This window comes from Motacilla alba, chromosome 7 (genome assembly GCF_015832195.1).
Source record: "Motacilla alba alba isolate MOTALB_02 chromosome 7, Motacilla_alba_V1.0_pri, whole genome shotgun sequence".
Lineage (NCBI taxonomy): Eukaryota > Metazoa > Chordata > Aves > Passeriformes > Motacillidae > Motacilla > Motacilla alba.
Window position 1 is genome coordinate 4182451 of NC_052022.1, and position 22930 is coordinate 4205380.

A 22930-nucleotide genomic window follows, 5' to 3' on the forward strand; every position below is an offset into this window, starting at 1 on the left:
TTACAAAACAACATTTAAATGTCTCTAAATCACCACAAGTTGAAGGAAAGCTACAAAAGTAAGAAAGAGTAACACCTCCATAGCACAGTATATCTAGAAAAAAACACAAACCAGATGATTTACCTGCAGCTTCTGTTCTCTGAGACCTGTTTACTCTGCATATATTCACAGCCTGGGTCTAGTTCTGAAAGCCAGATTTTCAATTCAGAAGGTTTTAATTCTCAATTCTCACAGCAGGTGTGCCAGGTGTGCCCACCATCTCACAGCTTTTGTGCCACCCGGGAAAGAGCTTTGAGAGCTCAAGCTCAGGAATTCTGTGTCGAGGAGGGCTGTGATGTGAGCAAATACACTTCAGAGAGAATGGCCATAGAAACTTCTCTTTATCTTCTGACCACCTGTGCATTTCTAGGAGTGTTCCCCAGCTCCTGTGAAGCTGAGGAAGGGCCGTTCCATTGCACATGGTGAATATGCAGTGGAGGTCCAAGCGAGAGCAGCAACACGTCACAACAACTAGGAGATGGAGATGGATGAGCCTGACTGAACCAGACAGCTCCTTAACACAACTCACAAATGCAGGGGAGGAGACTAGCAAAGCTGTCTCAAGCCAGAAGGAAGGACATCTTAGTCTTACTCCAACAAAAGGCAAGGCTCAGTACCTTTGTTCACAGCCAAGTGACCTGGACAAGGAGGTGGGATAAGTACACAAAGTGGGACAGACATCAGAACAAGCACTCTGGTCTTCTTACCTATGACAAAGGCCTTTTTTGTCCTTTTAAAGGAAATAAACCTGGAAAAATATCCTGAACTTCCTACTACATGTACATGGGGGGAAAGGATTGGGTCTCAGCACTCCCCTTACCCTCCTGCACCACGTGGGTGTTGATGCCAGTGCCACCACCAGTGCCAGTGATGGCCATGGCAGGGTCTTAGAGAAGCACAAGGACTTTCCTTTGAGGCTTTGAAGTCTGGAGATGAGCAAAACAGTGTTTGATGTTGAGTAATTATGTTAAGTGGACAGGTGGGAGCCAGATGCTAAAGAACAGCTTCAGATGTGAAGGCACTGGTGCCCCAGTACTTTGTCTGGACCCCTTTGTGGATTAAATATATATCAAATATATTTAAACATTAAAAAAAAAACCCTTAAGAACTGATGCTGAAAGCATGGAAGCATGCTAGTGAGAAGCAGACTATGTTATACTGGTTGCCATATTGGCTTGTCTGGAGCATTTGGATAAAATTTGTACATTTGTATATTTTATGTTGGATTATCATTTCTTACTGTTTCCACATGTTCTTTCATAGGGAAAATAATGCATGATCAAATGGTAAGGCCTATTTTTAAACTGCCTTTATGCAATTGAACTGAAAATATTAGTTTATCTTGTGCTATTCTGTCAAGCAGTATTATACTGATTAAGTTTTTAAAATATTATTGCTGCAGATGGAGTATACATAACCTGCATTTATACTCCATTTCATGTGCCTGCATCTTGAATCTTGACAAACTTTGAATTTTTGACCGTAGCCTCATGAAGGATCAGAATGTCATAACCCCTTTAGTCAATATTTTGAAAGGCTAATTTGAGTGAGTAATTGCATTCCAGTTCAGAAGAATATTAAAATAACTAGTTTATGTGAATACATCCATCCTAATGGAAATATACATTCCAGAAGAGTTGGAAGAATTAGCTTAATATTGTTGCTGTATAAAATTCAATGACTTGAGCTTTCAGGCAGGGCTGCACAGGCAGACTGAAACATTTTGGCTCGCTCGGGTTTGCATCCACTGTATCTGCTTCCAATCTCAAATTCCAATAAACGAACAACAAAGAAATCAAAAGGAAACTGTGTGGCTCGCCAGCTTGAACCTTGCTTGCAGAGAAACCAGACAAAACCACACAGTGTGAGGAAACAAACATAAAAACACAGTGTAATATGTTTTCTATTGTTTCTGCCAAAAAAACATCACTTGGTCCAGATCCACACAAAATCTGCCTTCTTCTGCTTAAACGTACCCCACGCTCACTGAAGGGCTGGTGAGATTTCGTGCACTTTAAAGTCAACAAGGCCAAGTGGTGGTGCAACCTTCATTTTGTTTCATGAAAAACAAAAATACCACACACAGCCATCTCAGAATGAGAGACGAATTCCTAGACAATTAAAACAACCCCTTGCGCTCGTGTTCAGCTGCCTTTTGCTCTATACAGTGTCTGCTACCTCCATGCCTAGCTGGGAAATTAGAAGCTCCTATCCAAAGAAATATCTTGAGCAGCATTAAAAGTACAACAGCACAATAATGAAACCCCAAAGGTTTACAATTTAAGATGGGGTCCAAGCTGGAAGCACCCATGGTGCAGGAACAAAACAAATGCTTTTGTTGGCTTGACCTTGAGTTAAGAGGTGATGACTAACCTGAAGATACCACATGGCAGAAAATTGGGGTTTTTTTCAGCTTCTCATGTTTACTTATTTTTAACATAAAAGTATGCAGCTTTCATAGACACCAAAGAAAAGAGGATTTACAAATTCTTAGTAACCATCACTGCCCTGTTCGAAGTTAAATACTGTTACAGATGGGAACAGAAGGAGTTTTTGCTGCAGGACAGTGATCCTACACTGCACATCTGGAGCACATCTCCTACACCCCGACTGGCAGCAGGGACTGTGTTCTTCAGATGCCATTAGCCAGAAAATGTGTTAGCACAAAGAAATTATGGGAGGTGTACTACATGGTCAGATGTAAGGAAAAGCACCATTTGTAGATTTGTTAGTCAATTAGGTTTTATTTCAAGTGATTCCCCCAAGGCTTCTTGAGGTAGGAGCATTTGTTTTCCTTCATTTCACCTAAGCCTGCTATGATTCAGTGACTGCAGAGTTCTATAAAGTCTCAATAGTTTGGTTCTCAGAACTGTCACTCAGAGCGTCACCTACGCCTTGACCTCTGTTTTGAGCCTTACTAAATAACCACATATCATCTGATACAGATACAGCCCGCAAAAAAAAAAAATTAAAAAAAAAAAAAACTGCACAAAATTATCAAGCATTGTTCTGTAAATGTTCTCAACCTGTCATTTATATTATTAATTAAATGAAGACGACAGCGTCACCATTTTGGTTAACAAATAGCCCTGGTCAAGACAGGTGGCTCAGAACACCTCTGAGTTCCACCTTTAGGAGGCATGTTATCCTTTCATCTCCTACTTTATAGCTGACTTCTGGAGTTCCCAGTACTTGGAAAAAATCCCTCACTCCTCAGCAAACAAATCTTGGTATACATAAATAAAAGGCATTTGGGAAAAACCCAAATAATTTCTAGTCCATAGTGCTTACCTACCATTAATACTTTGTTCTCCAATCAGAGGGTATATTAAATGGAAAAATGCCACACTGTAACTAGCAGAACAGATCACTGGATGAAACTGATTGGCATCACCTAATTAAACTGAGATAAAATAGGAAATAAATTCATAGAAATCTAAGTCAATTTGCTAAGTGAAAAGACTGAGAAAAAAAAAAAGTTGAATAGTTTATTTGAAATGAATAATGTGAGTAACTATGCAATTTCAGTAAAAATACTGCAGATATTTCAAAGTTACATATTTACCAGAAAGATCTTCAAAAATCTTTTTAAAAAGTAAAATGTCTGCTGAACTTTTCTGACATTTACAAAAGTAATTAATTAATATGATTAAGCAAATTAGGCTGAGGCAAAGTCTGACTGATTGTAAAGCATGCTGCAAGAGCCACCTGTTTGCTAGAAAGATTAGACACTATGGTGCTGGCAGCTAGAAAAAAACAGAGAATTATGAAAGTTTACATCTATATATACTGATCTTTGCAATCTCTCTTTTCTGACATGCTTCACCAGATTATCTCAGCTTTACCTGAGAGAAGAATTGTCCACAAGACATCTTTGTTTGGAAAAAAGTGCTGGTGATTAAGTAGAAATAAAAACTCTGCTAACCAGGTCAGTAAGAGTGTTTATGGATCTGGCTCCTAATTGGGTACATCAGCTCATCTAGCCGGGTCCAAAAGCCCAGGAAAATCCCAGCACTAGCCACTTTCTCTACAGATTTGCTCTCCTTCACCTTGAGGGCAGCAGTGAGTGCTCCTGCTGCATAAATACAATATCCCAATTTATCAGTTAAGAATCAAACTTCTGGCAGGAATAACTGCCATGAGGTGCTGTAAAACACGCAGTTGTAGGATACTGATCCCTGGTGATCATTTACAACTTGAAGCAGAACTTGAAAACCAGGCAGAGAGGTACTTTTTTACTATTTTATAAGGTTTTACTGTTCCTATTAACACAAGGCCCCAGTCGTACATCGTAAATTATGTATGGAACAAACCCATCACCTCTATCAGTAGGACCCTGCAGGGAAAGTCTAAGTGGGGACACATCACACCCAGCGTTTAAAGACTTAGAGGAGATGTTGAACTTGTCTTCATGGTTAAGTGTCAGAAGACTTGAGAGAACCTAGACGGTATTGAGTCAGGAAGGGATGAGGGCTGGAGCAGGAGTGTAGACTTTTGTGTTCACAGTGAAGGCACAACAGCTCTGGGCATCGTCCTGTACCAGCACAGTGGATCAGAGACCTTGAATTCTGGAGAGGAGATGGAAAAGAATAATTTTCCAAAACGCAAAGGAGCAGATGAAGGTGTGGAGAGGAGCAGAATCAAAGCAGCCCTGAACAACCAGATTTTGAGGACAGCCTCTGGTGAAGACAGTCTAGTAACCAGGAAAGGACAGAAGGGCTATCAGTTCCACACAGTTGTATCAATCCCACTAATTTTTCCATAGAAATGATGACTTAGAGCTCACCCTGTACCTTGGAGGCTTAGCTGAGGTTAGCACAGAGCCATGTGCGTTGGATTAACACCTCTGAAATAACACGTTGGGCAAGAACCCATTTTGCAAATCACAGTCCTGCAAAGGGAAAAAGCTAACAAATGGACGTGTCTGTGAGAAAGAAAATGCTGGATATAGAAATTAGCAGAGCTGATTGCTAGGTGCTCAATTAGGAGTGTATATATGGACTTTTCTAGGAATAGCTTTAGGCACGCTCAGCCCTGCTGCTTGTGCTATATTTCTGCCATACAGATTAACTAAACACAATGTTAGAGATGCAAAAAAACCTGTGATTTGAAAGTTCTGACATAAACAGTCCCTGAAAAAGAAGCAAACAGAGCACACATTGTCTATGCCATTTGTGAGCCAGTGGATCTAATGGTTCACTTACTTTACAACCTGCTTTGGAATAATTTGGCACATCTCTAATTTTAACAAGCTTCAGTGGGATTAGATAAAATGCAGACTTTGTTTACATCAATTAACACTCAAAGAAGTACAAAAGAACTTGTTAACTGCATTTATGAACAAAAAGTAGCAGAGTGAGAGTTTGTCCAAACAAAGTTACTGTTCGACTTGCTCAGATTGGCATAGCTGTCTCTGAAAGCCTAAAACCACGAACCCAAGAACGGAGCTGCATTTTCAGGGAGGCAGATGTGTGTTTTTAATTACAAAGGCAGATCTAATCAACATTTGTGACAACTGCATTTCCAGGTTTGCATACATCAGACTCACAGAGATGCCTGCTTCCCCCCACGTGCCATGTACACATTCACTGAGTCAAGTGGAAAACAAAAACCATTGCAGGCGAGCTCACAAATACATTGGCCATTGCTACTTTATATTATTCCTCTTTCCAATTATTTTGTCCCACTGCCGTATTATTATTCCTATTCCCAATTATTTTGCCTTGACTGATTATAAGCAAATCCTTCTCTACATGCTACAGAGCTAGAAAGAAAATGTGGATGACTTCAAACGTAGCCCTAACAAATGGACACATCATATATTCCAAATAAAAGGCTTTCAAATAGCAATTATATTAATAAAGACACAGAGGAAAAGCAGGTCAAAGTAAGGGTTTAAAAATTGAGAGAAGGAAAAAAGTGCACCATAGAATATACTGTAGCATGCAAGTAGTATATAGTGTATATTAGCTGAATTCTGAAAAGAATAATTTTTTTTCACCAGAAATATTTTGCCTCTTGCATCACATCATTTCCACAGATCTGTGTGTTCAAACTTCTAGATAGCACAAGAGACACATCCAGAAGTTGTTTTCGTGACTCTCTCAGCATCAGCCACTTCTAAGGAAGCTTCCTGTTCCCTCCTCAGGTGCTACAGGCACCACATCTCTTCCCCATTAATAGCTCAGGGATTCATAACACAATGTTATCACTAAATCACAGTGTTCTTAGTTGCATTTTCTGTGTAGTCGAGAGGCCTGGGCACTACATAAATGCTTTTTTGTCACTCCAGCAGCATGCCATTATAATTGGAAATGATCAGCAGAGCTGAGCTGCTCACAGGCACTGCCACCAGTGAGAGCACTGCTGGTCCCCACTCCTGCAACACCACAACTTCCCCCTCCTGACAGGACAAAATGAACTCTTACAACCTAATAACCAGCCTGCTGCTGCACTAACAATGGCAAAAGGTGTCTGGAACAGCCTGGTGTGCTCGAGCACTGCGGATCAGAGCTCTGCTGAACTGCAACAAGAGATAGAATCAATTCCTTCCAGAGGCTCTGCATTCCTGTTTGCCACAGCAAACAGCAGAGCGTGACTTAACAAAGCTCAGACCAGCAAGGGAAAGCAAGGAAAGGGTCTTTAATTAATGGAGCCACACTTGCTGTACCACAAACTCTCTTCCTTGAGGTAGGGATATTAAGGAAAAAAATGATTTTTTTTTTCCATAGGAATAGAACAAAGAGAATTCAAAAGCAAGAGGAACTTTATACCATCAAATGTAGCTTATACACAGCTGATTTTTTTTTTAAGAGTGAAAGGAGTGAAAACTTAGGAAACTAACAAGTAGGTAAATGTTCCTCTGAGGTGAAAAAATCCAAATTATTATAAGTAAGTAAAAACTATTCTCAAACTTTTAAGCATAATTACGGCATTTCCAGTGCCATTGCTTAAATAAAGTATTTTGACCACAACATAGAGCAAAAAAGATCTTGGGACCTGGAGTCTCTTTTCTACTACCACCCTACGAGTGGGAGTTGCTGAAAACATGGCAGCCCGAGCAAACAGCCATGCACATACTCAATATTCAATACATTTTGCTCCTAGAGGCTACTTGAAACAGCCCATAAGAATTAACACAGATACCTACTGCACAGATATCCAGCTATGTAACCCAGTTCCCAAATCCCCTCTAAACAAAACCAACTCTAAATGCAGAATATCACAGCACATGCAGATTAATTCCTGATAGGTATCCAAACCCTGGACAATCTAATAGCAGCTTAGCATTGATTGCATGCTACACAACAATTTAGGTTTTGTTTTCCATTAGTAAACACCTCAAATTACATGAAAGGGAGAAAAAGTTCCCTAGATACAAGCATTAAATATTTATCAGCCTTATGTCTGCTCTGTCACCACGCCTCTAAGAAAGTCCATTAATTAAATACTTTAGAAACGATTAAAACACTTCCTTAGAACTTATTGGCACCTGTTAATTCACTGACCCTGCGAGGCTATGGCAGTAAATGTCTTGTTTGATTGCTTCTCTTACCAATAAATCAGCAGCTTAAAGACAAAGGAGACATGATGCAACTCCATGTACACAACATTGCCTTAAAACACAAAAGCCAGTATCTAGAGGCAAAGAAACAGAACATTTATGTAGACAGGGCAGCACAAATAATCTATTTAACCTAATCTTTTAATTACAGGAAACATCTCGTAGCAAGACATACAAGAGCAATGAAATGACCCAGAGCTAGAAATCAAGATGATATATTTGTGCATGTGAAAGTAACACCAGCAGAATTCATAAAAGAAAACCTCCTTGGGCATTATTATCTTTCCATCAGGATACACTGTCATCACATTGAGAACAGGAGAAAAAAATGGCTTAAAATATGTTATTAAAATACAAATAAAGGGAAAGGGAAAAGAAACAAGAGCAGAGAAAGGTAAAGTTAGAAGCGGGGGGAATGCAGGTGAAAAGAAATCTCTGTTTGAATTATAAAAAAGGAGCATCTTAGGCTTGGGGAGAGAAAAGAAATAAGGGACAGACCCCAATAGCTTGGCACAGCACAGCACCCACTCCAGTGCAGAAGCTGCAGCGATTTGGGTGTCATTATTTACTCAGTAACAAACTACTCAGCAGAGAGGGGGGTTCAAATCTGGCCCTGCTTGGGCAGTATGCAAATCTTCTCCCACTCCTCTGCAAGCTTTTAAGGATAGCTGGCAGAGAGTCCCCTGAAGAGTCCTGGCAATGCCACAGTCTGCAGTGGGAAACGAGCATCTTGCAAAGAACCCCTGAGATCCTCCTACCCCCTCAAATCTGCGCGAGAGGAGAAGTGTTGCCTGCAAGGGGGAGCGAGACGGAGCGTGTGTGCAGAAGAGGGAGAGAAAAATAGTGCTGGTAATTATAAAAGAGTCCTGAAATGCCAGGAGATGGGAGAGAATAATTGATCCTAAACAAAAATAATGACAATAAATTGCGTGTTCCTCGCTGAGCGTAATGTTTTCCCCTCTCCCCTGTTTGTGGTGTTTTGACCCTTTGTTCAGATCTTTTACCTTGCTGCATTGAAGTTATTATGGAATATTTGAAAAAATTGGCTTCCCTTCCTTTGTAATCCAATAGTAGAGATCATTCTTCCTACTGCCTGCACACAGTTCTTCACTCCCACATTCATTTTCCCCATTTCTTTGTTTACATTCAATTTTACCATATTTCTTCACACTTTTCTACATGGGTAAAGCCTATGTTATGTTCCAACACACATTACTCTCTCTCTTTCCTTACTTTGCACTTTTTAACTGATCATGTAGAATATTTGTTTCCAGAATGACAACAAAAAAATCCAAACAAAACGAAACACACACACACACACAAAAAAAAAAAAAAAAAAAAAAGAAAATAAAAAGAAGAAAAATGTATGCAATGGTGAAAACATGTTCCTTTTCACTCCAACTGCAGCCCGAGCTGAATTGTGCTGCCATTGTTTTCCAACAGAACTTGCATTTCCAAACTTGGGAATTCCCATCAGCCTGTCTGACACAATTTTCCTGTTTTTTCTCAGAAGGTGTGCATTTTTCAAATGCCAGTAACATACCACTACAGAATTTCCCAGGAGTAACAGCTTGGTTTGAGGGACTCTTATTCAAAAGCCTTACTTCAAAAAAAAGTCATTTGAAACAGAAGAACCAAAACTGATTATTTACATTCTATAAATCAAAACAAAACTACAACCAATGCATTTCAAAATATTGCTATAATTATTTTCTACACACTGATAAATTGCTGGACATACTTTCCTGAGTGCTGGTTGGCAATTCCTCGAGCACTAAACACAATGTTTATTTAATTTTAGATTGTGAATATAATTATTAAAAGTGTGATTCCAAATCATTAAAAAAAAAAAAAAAAAAAAGAAGAATATACAAGGAAAAAAAAAAGAAAAAAAACCAAACAACAAACCAAACATGAGAGGGGCATATTTCAGGTGTATTACAGTGTTTTTAAACCTCTGTCTGTTACTTCATGGAAGGGTCTGTTTCCAGAGACTCAATCCCAGGGAAAAGAGGAGCTTAGGCCCATCAGGGGCAGAGCATCCCAAGTCAGGTGACAAAGCTGGGAGTCACAGCAATGGCCACTGTGACAGTTTGGGGGTGTAGGAGAAATTGCAAAGCTCAGGAGCAGCTCTCTCACTCAACATGACTCCATTCCCCAAAATATATTGAAATGGTAAAGATGTAAAAATGGATTCACCCCACTTTTCTCAGCATTTATAGAAGACAATGTGTTTTACACCCAAAAAAATGGGGATTATTTTCTGAATAAAGTATGTTTTTTTCTTTATAATCTAGGCACCATCACTCTTCTTTCTCCAACAGTAAAAGTCAGGGGATATTAAAAGATGCAGAGTCATAACACAGTATTCGAAGTATGGAGAAACACAATTCTTATCTCAGACTCTCACATTCACACCCAAGAGTTTCCTTTTGTGGCCTCTCAGAGAGGGCTTGGGCTGTGCCAGCCAAGGACCACCTCACACAGATCCAGCCCTACCAGCTCATAAAGTGAAAGAAGGAAAAAAGCATCATCATGGTACTATTTACACCTGCACATATGTGCATGTTCTAGCCCCAGTGTAAATCAGGAGAGTTTGGGTGAAATTGTGTATTAACATCAGCAGAGGAAGTCTTGTGACCCTCAGCCAAAATCCAACACGCCCAGCCTGTAACAGGCAGCCCATAAGGAAGAGATGGATGGTCTGGGAATGGACTTTGCTACCACAACTAAAATGAGAGGTAAAGAAACCCCAGCCAATCCACTGCATATTGATTTAAGTGCTGCAGGATGAGGTACTGAAAGAAATAGATACTTGTCCTTTCAACCTCTTGCTCCATGGCCCCTGCTTTGTTTTCTCCTTTTAATTTTACCATACACTAACAATTTTTCTGTATTAATTCAAGGCATTTCTGGCAGCATGTGATTAAAATTATCCATTTTTAATTATTTTTCAGCGGCTCAAACTCAATTCTGCTTAGTCTGCCTGAGAGCTGGGCACGGGTGGTAACAGGTTATTTCAACAGTTCAGGGTAAAAATGGGATCATTCACTTAACTCTGCAGTATCAGTGCAATTCATCTCAGTCCATAACAGATGACATGTTCAATAGAATATGTAAAGTATGCCTCCACCTAGTGATGACTATGTACAAATAATAGAAAATAATAATAATTATTCTATTACTTAAGAGAATCACAGTAATTGGCTCCCATTTTACCAAATTAAAATGTGCTCTCACACAAATGTTCACATATACAAATGCACACTTTGCCTTCAGAAAAATTAGGTTAAAGCTCAATCTGTGACAATTTACCTGCAAATTCTGACTTGAGGGAGGCTAAACACATTTCCAGGTTTCAAGTATATAAAAATTTCAAATAATAATGTATTTGTAGCAATCAAGACTATTACGAGGACAAAAAAAATAATGGGGATGTGACTGAAGTGCTGTGGATTTTAAGTGTTAAAGTTGTCTGATAATTTAAGTGTGATAGTCTATTTCTAAATGAAATGGTAAACAAACCACATCCCCTCCTTGCAACTTTGTTTGCCAAAGAAAATGTTTGCTAAACTTCTTGGATCACTGTGTTTTACAGATGCAATTGCAGATGTAGTGGCTGAAATTCCTAGGAATTTTTTTACCCCAAATCAGAGCAGAGGTTATGAAAGTAAAAATAAAAATTAAAAATAAATTAATTTTTTACAAAATACAAAACCAACAAAAAAACTCCAATAAAATGTCCTAACAGTAAAAAACCTTAACACTCCAGAATTCAAGAAATCCAGCTCTTGAACTCAATCTCAAATTTTTAACAACTCCCATAATCCATATAAAAATAGTCTCTATCTGGGATCAATTGCAGGCGCATCCTCAAAATCAATAAACTTGAGGAGGAGGTTTGAAAAGTCAGAGTCCCTGGTGGAAAACGTTCTTGTGGGTTTTCCTTTCATCTGGGAACCACCTTAAATGTCTTCTCAGGCCGGCTGGTCTTGCATTACCATTTCAAAAAAGTCTCCCCATCCCATTAGTGGTCCATGAATCACAGTTTAGGAATTCCTGCTCAGCTGAAAACCAGAGGTGCTGTATCTAAAAGAGAGGGCAGGTCACTGCCTGCAGTTCCCCCCTTGCATTTAAATTGCCTCCTATTGTCCCCATAACACCTTCAAGCATCCAAAAAAACATCCTGTCTGCAAAGAAATCACTCCTACACAAAAAATGTGAATCCCAAACCTCTCCTCTGGCATCCCTCTGCACATAAATTCAGAGAGAGGACAGCCAAGGCTCCCCATGCCCAGCCAATTCCAAATATCTGCCTCAGCCATTAAAGAGAAACACAAAAAAATGGAGTCAAGTGGCTTCGCCAATATTTAAAAAAATGTAGTGGCTGAATACAGAAATACCAGCACCAAACATGTAAACAAGTCAGATTTGATTATCTCTGAGTGAGTTCATTTAGGATTCGTTTTTCTTTTTTTTTCCCCCCAAGAGTTTGATAAATTAAGGGAATGTTTGGGCATCTATCAAGATACTTTTTTTTTTGTTGCTGTTGTTGCTCATATTAGCTCACATTCAATTAAAAAAAAAAAAAAGAAAAATCACATGAAAAATCATAATGCTCTTAAATTAATTTAACTGTTTTCCATTAGGAGAAGCACCAAACCTTAAAATACTAAAGAATCAGGAAATCCAGTCGTCTTTTGCATTTCTTACACTTTTTTTTTAGCTGTTGATTGCCAGAAAATACCATTTTCCCCGGGTCATAAATGCACAAAACACAGCACCAAGGGCCACACTCACATCAGAGGTGCTTTATCAAGTTCACCCTACTGACTATCTGTAGCCATAATTCTCATCACATACTTTACCTTGAACCAGCTCGTCCTTGTGAAGCTATTTACCTTTTCCCTACCAGCTGATCAGAAGATAACCACTATTTTAAAACATAAATTTACTACTGAAGAAATAATTTAAAGAACACAGGTCTATGGGGATACCATTAAAAAAAATATTGGTTGGTTCAGAAACCAGTTAAATGAATGTTAATTGCAGAATAGTTTGGGTTGGAAGGGAAAGGTCACCTGTTCCAAGCCCTGCCCTGGGCAGAGACACCTTCCTCTAGAGCAGCTACTGGTCTGAGTTACTCAACCAGGCACCAATTTTGGCTGAAAGATGTTTTTAAAATGCTCAGTGTCACCAGAGTGCCCTGCAGGATGAGTCCATGGGGAAAGGGAGAGCCTTGGTGGCACCGGGAACAAACTGGGCAGCCCTGGCTGCCTCCGCTGACCTCATCCCAGCCCACATCCACTGCCTTCATCACTGTTCACATCCCTGCCCTCATCCAGTGCCCACTTCTACTGCCTGCATCCACTGCCCACATCCCTGCTCACCTTCCCTGTCTGCATTCCTGCCCACATCCACTGCCCACTTCCAGTGCCCATATACCTCCCACTTCCACTGCCTGCATCCACTGACCACATCCGTGCCCATCTTCCCTGCCGGCATCACTGTTAACATCCCTGCCTGCATCCCCTGCCCATCTTCCCTACCCGCATCCCCTGCCCGCATCTCCTGCCCATCTTCCCTACCCGCATCACTGTTAACATCCCTGCCCGCATCTCCTGCCCATCTTCCCTACCCGCATCACTGTTAACATCCCTGCCCGCATCTCCTGCCCATCTTCCCTACCCGCATCACTGTTAACATCCCTGCCCGCATCCCTGCCTGCATCCCCTGCCCATCTTCCCTACCCGCATCCCCTGCCCATCGTCCCTGCCCGCCCGTGCGCTGCCCACGAGATGGCAGCAATATGTTTATGAATAATGCAGCAGAGGCTGCAGCCCCATTTCGCATGCGGGAGCTGCAAAGCGCCGCTCGCTCGCTCCTTCAGCTGCAAAACAAAATAACATCGCTCGAGCCCCCTCCTTCCCCTCCCCAACTGCACAACCCTCTGTGAATTCGGCCAAAAAAAAGAAAAAAACAATGGGAAAAATAAGCTGCTCCTCTGTCACGCTGCCCAGGTTGCTTTCTCATGTGGGGCTGGCGTTTTTCAAGGCACAAGGTGCTTCCTCTGCTCTCACAGATTTGTCCAGCTCCTTGTGCTCAGCCGTGCTTCTGTCCCTGACAAAATTATGTCACACGCACATTAAGCATTAACTGCTGCTATGTTTTATTCCTGCAGCACAGAAAATGCCTGTGGCTTGAAATAAATATTTTCTTTTCTGATGGACAAATAACATCTGCACTGGTGAAAGCTGCAAGCGTGGCTGTCACAGGCTAAGTGATTCAGATAATTTCTTGAGAAGCACATGTGTATGAGCACACACAGGCACTCGTACCTATCACAGGCACTCACGTATCAGCACTTGGATTTGCCAAAAGATGGGCTCTTAAAAAGCATAGTGAGCTATTATAACCATCACTTTCAGCAGACAGACTTCTACACACACATAATGTCAGACTGGGGGAATACAGATAGTGAGTTTTTAAAATCAGCCTCGTTTCATGGAAAATTTAGCTTGGCTTTTCAATTGGATTTTGGAGTTCTGCAGCATTTAGGGAGGCCGTGGCCTGCAGTGGGTGCCACACAGAGATGATGTTCAGGGCAGCTTCTGCTCCAGCCAGGCTTTCCAGCCTTTCTAAGACCTCCATGAGTTATTGAAGTTACACCTTTCAAGAGATGTTTTTCCTCCTGAAATGTTTTTTAGGACAATAATGGAAAAAAAAACAAAAAGTACCTGCCTAGGTAAGATCATATTTACATATCTACAAATCAACCAAAGCTATTTTGAGAATTTTGAATCTTATTTCATGAAGGCAACTATAACAAAATATTGCTTATCAGGAGTGGACCTCACTATTGCTGAAAAGCAACAACTTTTTCACATCATTAAAAAAAGTGGTAATTACGATTTTAATTTTTTCTTTTAATAATAATAATAATAACAACAAAATACTAATGTTCTGATTCTGTAGGCACAAAATACACAGACCCTTTTTGACATAACTGAGGGGTTTGTTTGACCCCAAAGCAGACTCAGCAAGGGAGAAAAACAGATTAACTATAATTTTAACTCTAACTTAACTGCTTGGTTTGTCCTTTTTATGAATAAAGTTGCTGTTCCTTGAAATTCCATTACAGAGGTTAAATTGATAGAGAAGTTCCTTGAAATTCTATTACAGAGGTCGAAGACTCAGTTTCCCAAACTTCTTAAATGCACAGTGCTGTCAGTCGAGTGCCCTCCTGTTGATTGCTTATTCATTTCCAAATTGATTACAGCTTGAATATTGAAATATCAAAACACTGAAATTTTTTTGTATATGTTATAGAAAAGTGGGGTTTTTCTTTCATTTTCTTAAGGTTTCCTATGCAAATGACGTCAAAGTCCTTACAGTTTGTATGTTCCTGGCCTTGTGTAAAGCGTTGCTCGTATCACTCTTTCTGTCACTTTTTCTTGGGGGGAACTGGTTTTATTACCTGATATTCCTTAGAACATGTATCACATGAAGAATTTCTGTGTCCATTACTGAGCCATCACTGAGCAATCTGAATTCCAGTTCATTTTCCATATGTTCTTTTTGGGCTAAAATGAGTCAAATCAGAATGAAGAGAGAGACACTGGTGAGAGAAGGTCAAAGCCTGACCATTTCTCAGCCAACGCTTCTGAAACAAGGGTAGAACTGTATATTCCAGAGTGCTCCAGTTGCCATGCTCTTGCTTATTCTCAATTAGATAAGGATCTTTTTTCTTTCCCAGCTGATTTTTCTGCCTGTTGTGCTCTTTACCAACCAGGGACACCTCAACACCTCCTTGGGTCCCAAGAGCAGCTACTGTCAACACAGGTGAAGTGGTTACAGTTAAATCTGCCTTTTTCATACATAAAAAAAATAATTAAATAACAAAAAAATAAAACTACCAAGGATTGCTAAAGGTCTCTCCTCATCATCACCTTAAAATATCATATTAAAGTCTTTAGAAGCCAAAGTGTTTGAAGTTTAAAATTGTTTGTTCTCAATTGTTTGAAGTTTAAAATGCATATTGTGTGCAATTTTCTATTTCCTGCAAAACTTTCCTCACAATCAAGGCTGGTTTTCGTCTTTCACTATGTACTGTCACTCTTACTTTTCTGGTTTGATCACCAAAAAATACATTAAATCCTTCATGACATTCAAAATGAAAGAAATTAAGAAAAGGGCAACTGAATAAATGGAAAAAACCGCCACATTAATGGGTTTTGTCAGATATAGGTTATAAGAAAATACTTGACATGTTGAGAAGTCAGAAGATTATCTGCATTCATTGATTGCTGAATATTGATTACTGGTTTTACTGAATATTTGGGCAGGAGCTTTGCCAGTAAGGTCATTAACAAGCCAGTCAGAAGAGAGAACTAGAACCACAATTGTGAGGCTGTTTCACATTGCTGTGTTCAAGATCTCCCACTTACAACAATAAAAAGAGCACTTACGTAAAATCAGAGAAGAGTTTGGATTGGAAGGGACCTTAACTGGTCTCATTCCATGGGCAAGGACATCTTCCACTCCAAGCACCATCCAACCTGGCCTTGGACACTTTCAGGGATAGGGCAACCACAGCTTCCCTGAGCACCCTGTGCCAGGGCCTCCCCACCCTCACAGGGAAGAATTCTTTCCCAATATCCCATCCAAACCTGCCCTCCGGCAGTGGGAAACAATTTCCCTTTGTCCTGGAACTCCAGGTGCTCACACTAGGGGTTCCACTTCCCTCAAACTGCTGGCCATGCTTCTTTTGAAGATGAAGACCATTTCTTGGTTTTGTGCTTTTCTAAAAACCTAATTTTGTTACTTAAACTCTTTCTGACACCACCTAATGACTGTGTGATGTGGCCAAGTCTTTTAATTAGGCAATAACATATCCAGGTCTCTGGGAGAGAAAGTAAACTTCACCCACAGCAGTGAGGACCCAAAGTGGACAAAATGGTGTTTTAAGATCACAAGAGGTCCATCAAATGCGTGGCAGATTTAAAGCCAGCAAAGGTTCCTGCACAACTCGGAGCTGAAAGCAAGAGTCCTCTCAGGCTCAGGAAATGGGACTAACTCTGGGATAGGATTCGGGTGGGAACAGGCTGCAGCTGCTGATAAAGACCACCACAAGCCTGCAAGGTGGCTTTTTCAGATTTCCCTCCTCTGTGCAGCATTTATGTTCAAAAACACACAAAGAAACCCAAATACCAATCCCAACCCAAGCCCCTCCACATCGCGCTCTCAGTGCTTCCTCTAGAGAGATCGTGGAAACAAAAATGATCCCTCCCATGGCAAAAAGCAGTGACTTAAACCATTCCTGGGAGGCATCCAGACACTATCCTGATCCCATAGTATGTAGAACAAAATAGCTTATCATTCAGATTACTCGCTTGGACAAAGCTGGAGAGCTTCAAGGACAAGGGAGTTACCCAGGATCAGCGCCATAAATGTTATTATATATGAAACAGCTGCAAGATAAATTCTTTCATATTACACATAGGTGCAGTTGTACTTTCAGCTGTCTCGCTGGTGGAATACTGTAGGTCTTACACAGCTTTCTCTGTTTGTAAAATACACTTCGTAGTTGTGTAGGATTGAGTAACCTCTTACAGCTGCGGTGCATTGAAACAAAAAACGGTATCACACCACATCTGTGGCAAGAGCCCAGCCACAGAACTCCAGAAATTCCTCATATGAAACCTTCCTAAAAGTGAACCTGGTGAACAGGGTAAAATTATGACTAAAGAAACCAAAAAATGCCTGTTAGTGAAATGAATGGTGCTATTAGGAGAACAAAGCAGCTTCATCGATTCATAAATATGCTGCTCGCGACCTTTTTTGTACTTTTCACCTCTCTCCTGTTTTTCCTTTTCTTTTTTGAATTATCTGAGAGAAATCTCCCAAAACCTCTTCAAGGAAATAGTGTACAAACACAGGACTTTGTGTTAATGAACCTCCAGAATTAAAAATGCAGAGGTCAAGAGCACATCTTCCATAGAGTCTGGGCTGAATTTCAACTAAAAAGGCTGTTTGACTTAGGGGTTGAGTAAGACAGGGGGAAGAATAAGACCCAGTTGAAAAGTTTACTAAAGTAGGAAATGTGGAATATTGGAAAAAAATCTGCAAATTAGCCTTCTTACTGGTGTTTCAAACACCATATCAACACTGGCTGAAAAGCAGCCCATTAAGTTATTTTCTTTTTTGATAACTCACATCAAAACACACCTACCCAACATCAAACTAAGCCAAAAAAAGGCAAGAGGAGAACAACAAAGTGACACAGGCGCTGTTTCTGTTCCAGTTGCTGACTGACAACACTGCCATCCCTTAACATGGTTTTATTTAGTTATTACAACCATCTCTCTGTAAATGACACTTAGGATTATTTAAGATTATGTTGTAATCCTTTTAATCCTCAGTGCTTTAAATTTCAGGCTAAACACCAAAGAGCAAACTAGCACTTAGCAGAAATATTTAAACCATGTGATTTGAACATAAATCTTCTTTTATTCAGCACTCCTCCGATGAAGACCTAGTGCATCACATCACTCAGCCAGCAAGAACAAACAGCACCATGTCTGACTGCAAGCTGCTACCTTACCCCACACCATGGGAAGCTGTTTCTAACCAGGTCTTTTCCTTGGTGCCAGCTACACCATCAATAAAATAAATGAAAGGAAACCAGGAGGTTATAGTCTACGAGATGTGCATATTTTCAGTTACTGTTAAGGAAAAGTTGAAGGAAAAAAATACCCCCACATAATGTGTTCATCAAGAACAGAAATAGATTGCATGCACAAATTGGATAGTGTGAGACAGATCAGACTTATCCTGTTAAAAAGGGAGTAGCTCAATTAAAATGAGAGGAGTAACACTGCTGAAAACATCATGATCAAGACCAGAAACCCAAATCTTCCTGCCTGAATATCATTCACTTGCAGTTCCCTCTTTTTTTTTTCTCCCTGCATCGATCACATTTCCAATTAGTTTTTCTTTATGATACTCCTATGCTCCATCTTCTTGCTGCTATCCATTAACTGTCATCTGCTTACATTTTAAATCCAAGATTTCCTTCTTTTTCTTCAATCCAAAATTTCAATAGTCTTTTTCTATTTATGATCTATAATTCATGAACTCAAATTGAGCACCCTGGCTAAATCAAACTCAAAATTCTGCACCTACTCCTAATACAACACATCAGCTCGAAGCAACCACTGAATGAGAAAAGAAGGTTTTATTAGAAAGCGATGAAACAAAACACCAACTATGTTTTCATGGGTTTTGAAGGTATAATTATACTTATTTCTGATAATTTAAGTAGCTAATGCATTTAATCAAAAAGCAATGCAATGCATCTATATTTAGGTTGCAAAAAAAAAAAAAAAGCAAGCATTAAAGAAAGCCACCCATGTTGTTTTCATTTGAACAAACCTATGAATAAGTAGACACACACTATCACTATCAATTTTATTCCCACCCACGAGGAATAAGTAGATCAGAAGTGTTTCCTGAAATACTCAGTTTCCAGGTACAAACTGACCTCTCTGCTTTCGAACTGGCCTTGGATTCCCTCCAGACTATCTCACAAATCTTCACTCCCTCTCCAGTCCCCTTCCCACTCTATCTGCTCATGTAGCACCAGTCTTGTTCAGTCCCTTCCCTTCCCAAAATGTCACCACTACTGGTGCCAAAGCCTTCTCCTCTTTCGCTCTTACCATCTGGCACAATCTTCTTGTAGCTCTCTGTCTAAACAATGCTCCATCCCTTTTCAAAATGTGTCTTAACATATGTCCTTCCTCCCATGCTTTTACTTCTTAATGTCTCTCCCACTCACTTATTGGCTTGATGAAGACACATTTTAATGGGTTCAAACAGTAGTGCATGAGCTTCCTTTCTCACATTATTCTGATTCAGTTACACCTCACACGAACAGAAGTGAGAAGAAAATGCATTGCAGAGCCTTCGTAGCACCAGTTTGGTAAATCAATAACAGAGCTTCATTTGTCTTTACTTTGGAAACGTATTAGCTCAAATGAATCACTGAAATGCATTTCCAAACAGGAATTTTGCTTACTGCAAAATGAGAAATAAACCCTAGAAGCTCAGAAGACCTGTCAGTGTGCTCAGGGGGTTGCAGGAGTGAAGGCTAAGGTTATACTTAATCACATTCCAAGTGAAAAAGCTGAAGATTGACAGCAAAAACCAAAATATTTATTCTAAAAATACCTAGGAAATGACAAAGCCCCAAGTGTTGTCTCAAGACAACCTGAAAGATGTGGGGGGTATAGAAGCATAAGTCTCGCTGTCTTGGAAAAGAGGAATATTTCTAAATATTGCATGTGCTTTAGAAAGATGTCTAGAAAAATAAACCTTGAAAAAGCCTCTGTAACACCCAGTTGACCCAAAGAGATTTCTTTTTAAGAAGCCATGTACAGGCCCTTAGGGGTTTTTTTATGTGTAGTGGTTTTTTTTTTTTCCTTCCATCCCAGACCCAGACACAGTTGGTTCCTCCAGCATGTTTCATTGGTCATGATGCCAAAGGACTCTCTGGTAACTAACAGGATCTTGACCCTGACATGTTCCCTTCTGCATCACTCCCCACTTTATTGCTTGTATTGTTAAACATTTTAAATGTTAGAACTCTGGGAAGCAACTTGGCTCATAGAGAATAATATTTTGATGTGGCTTGATGCAACATTTAGTGAAACAGAAAAAGACAACAAATCCTTTCTACTGATATTCATGGGAGCTGGATTACATCCAAAACCTGAAGATGTTGCAATAAACTATTTTAGCCCCTAGATCCTGGAATGTTAACCTTGCAGTAATGCTTTTCCCCTCCTTTCATCTTCTTGGGCCTTGATCCTCCCTTTCAATTCAATGGGATTTGGACGAAGGAATTAAATAATATTATTTTCCATCAATGAAGAATAGTCCTGTGAGAAATGCATGTCCTTCTTTGCTGGCCCTGACAGAGGCAAGCTTTTAAAACCCTCCCCTCCTCTTGCAGAAGTGAACCTGGGTCATCACCGTCTGAGGACCCTGAGCAGCAATAAAAATAAACAGAGAAACCGCACTGCGCTGGAGCCGTGCTTGTATAAGCAGTTTGAAGAAGTCGTGTTTATGGAAGTCCTCTAGGTCAAGATTCTAGGCCTGAACCCAAAGCAATTACCTACTAAGTTTTAAAAACAAATTGAATATAGAGCATTAATCAATAAATCAACAGGTTCTCAAGTGTTTAGGAGACTCAGTCATCAGAAATCCTTCTCTTAGAAAAATAGTAAACCGATGCTGGATAAAGTGTTACACTCCTTTACTGGTAAGAAAAATGCTGTATTAAATCAGGATCTAGTTATTAAAACCAAGGAAATAAAGCCTACCTCTTCACAGAGCTCAGACTCAAATCAGCAGTGGAATGCTTTGCCTCTTACCTGAAAGACATTCTTTCTGCTGGATTTCTCTGAGGTCCACTCAATGTGAGCACCACACAAATCCACACACTCAGGTTTATAGCCCGGCTTCTGGAAAGGAAAAGAAAAAAAAAATCAACATGAATATGGCCTGACTTTTCACAAATGGGGACAGTTATCAGATAAAACAAGAATAGATCAAGTTAAAGTGACAGGTTGTTGTAGCACAGCTGCTGGTATTACTGAAAAGAGTTCATTATATACCCTGGTATTGTTAAATAACCACTCTTGGGGCATCTTAGTTCAGAAATAAGGTTCTTATATTAAAACATAATTTTAAAAACAATTAAATGGTTTAAAAAACAGTCTAGTGTAACATATAGTAGATCAAAACACAAATGCAGACACATGGACCAGCTATTTTCAAAGCTTACTTTGCCAAACCTTTTGAAGAGTCATTGAGTTTAAAGGAAAAAATTTTGTGGGTTTTCCAAATGCAAATTTAAACTGATGCAACTGGAAAGGACATAAATTAGACAAGAATATACATCTTCTCTCTAAGACAAGCTACCTCCTTTCTCCAAACAAATTATCATTTCCTGCTCCTAAAAAAAGAAGAAAAGGCTTCGAGGGCATGTGTGACACCCAGAAAGAGCTCTGCACAAGGGCTGATACTTCTCAGTGTCAGTCCACGCATCCTGGAGTGACACAGCTCTGCCTCCCCTGCTCCTCCATATGGAAGCAAGGAATTCAAAGAGCAGATTTGTTTGCCTGTATCATTTACGTTGCTGGGAGTTGGTGCAAAGCACAATAATCCTCATTTGCCATCGAAGCTCCTTCTCCAGGGACTCTGCCTGTGCAGCAGTTCTGGCAAAGCCTGTGTAGCTCAGAGTAGGCTTTGTAGATTGGGCTGCTGCACATCCTACTCAGTAGTAAAAATACTACTGTTAAAGTAAAAAGCACCATTAACTCCCTTTTGGGTAGGGGATGGAGTGATATCCACATAATTTAATTAATCAGCTTGATGCAACTGTTTTCTCTGCTCCTCTTAAGCCATAGTTACCCTAAAAATGTCATTAGTGATACAGAAAACAGACTTTATATAGAGTTAAGAGTGGCCAGTCCAGCACCAGCCACAGAGTCAGCTGTTTTTTTCCAAAAACTACTCACTGGATTTCTCTGATGTTGTTATTAAAGGCTAAAATATGTGAGTTCTCCAGGATGCCTTTGAGATGGGAGGAAGAGAACCTATTTAGGTTAAAAGAAGCAAAGAGATCCTGGTCAAGTGATTTGCAGGCCTAGTGTCTGGAAGTTCTCAGTACTGGGATTGTAATTATGTTCTCCATTTGCCAAACCATAAAACCACGATGGTTAAGCTCCACTGAAACCGACAGTCCTGTGTGCCTTTGTTCCTTTTTTTTATTATTAATTATTTTTTTAATAGAAGAAATATACTCTTCAAAACAGAAGGATGTTCTTGTGGTTAACCACTGGAAGAAAAGAACTTGGATTTCTTTTTCCCCACCTCTGCCTCAAATTTCCTGCCTGGCCTCTGACAAGAGCTTAGTCTTTCCAATTTTCTAATAGCAGATCAAAACTGCAGCATTGAGAACTGATTTTGCAAAAACGTTGTGAAATTTAGCTAATATTTGCACAGCAAAAATTATGAAGTTGGAAGAAACCTCAAGCAGTGATATATTAATGCAAATAAATACTCAAACTGTGGAGGAAATGAATGAGTTCTCAATATTCCAATACTTTTATAAATAGGGCTATGAGGTTTAGATCATCTCCAGGACTCCGTGCAATGCCCAGATCTGCAGCACACAGGCAGCTCTGCAACCCATCAGGAACACACAAGACAGGTTTCTCAAAGTGGGCAATCTTGCTCTCTTTGAAAAAGGATTACCCACAT

At 39.9% G+C, this 22930-nt stretch overlaps 1 protein-coding gene across 1 annotated transcript in view; it reads right to left on the bottom strand.

Annotated features, from left to right (window-relative positions):
* The window catches only part of ARHGAP15 (Rho GTPase activating protein 15), a 320771-nt gene that overhangs the window by 241383 nt on the left and 56458 nt on the right, over positions 1 to 22930 (bottom strand). Inside the window, exon 7 of the mRNA XM_038142951.1 lies at positions 21037 to 21126. Coding sequence (XP_037998879.1) covers positions 21037 to 21126 — 90 coding nt within the window. The remainder of the gene's footprint in view (positions 1 to 21036; positions 21127 to 22930) is intronic.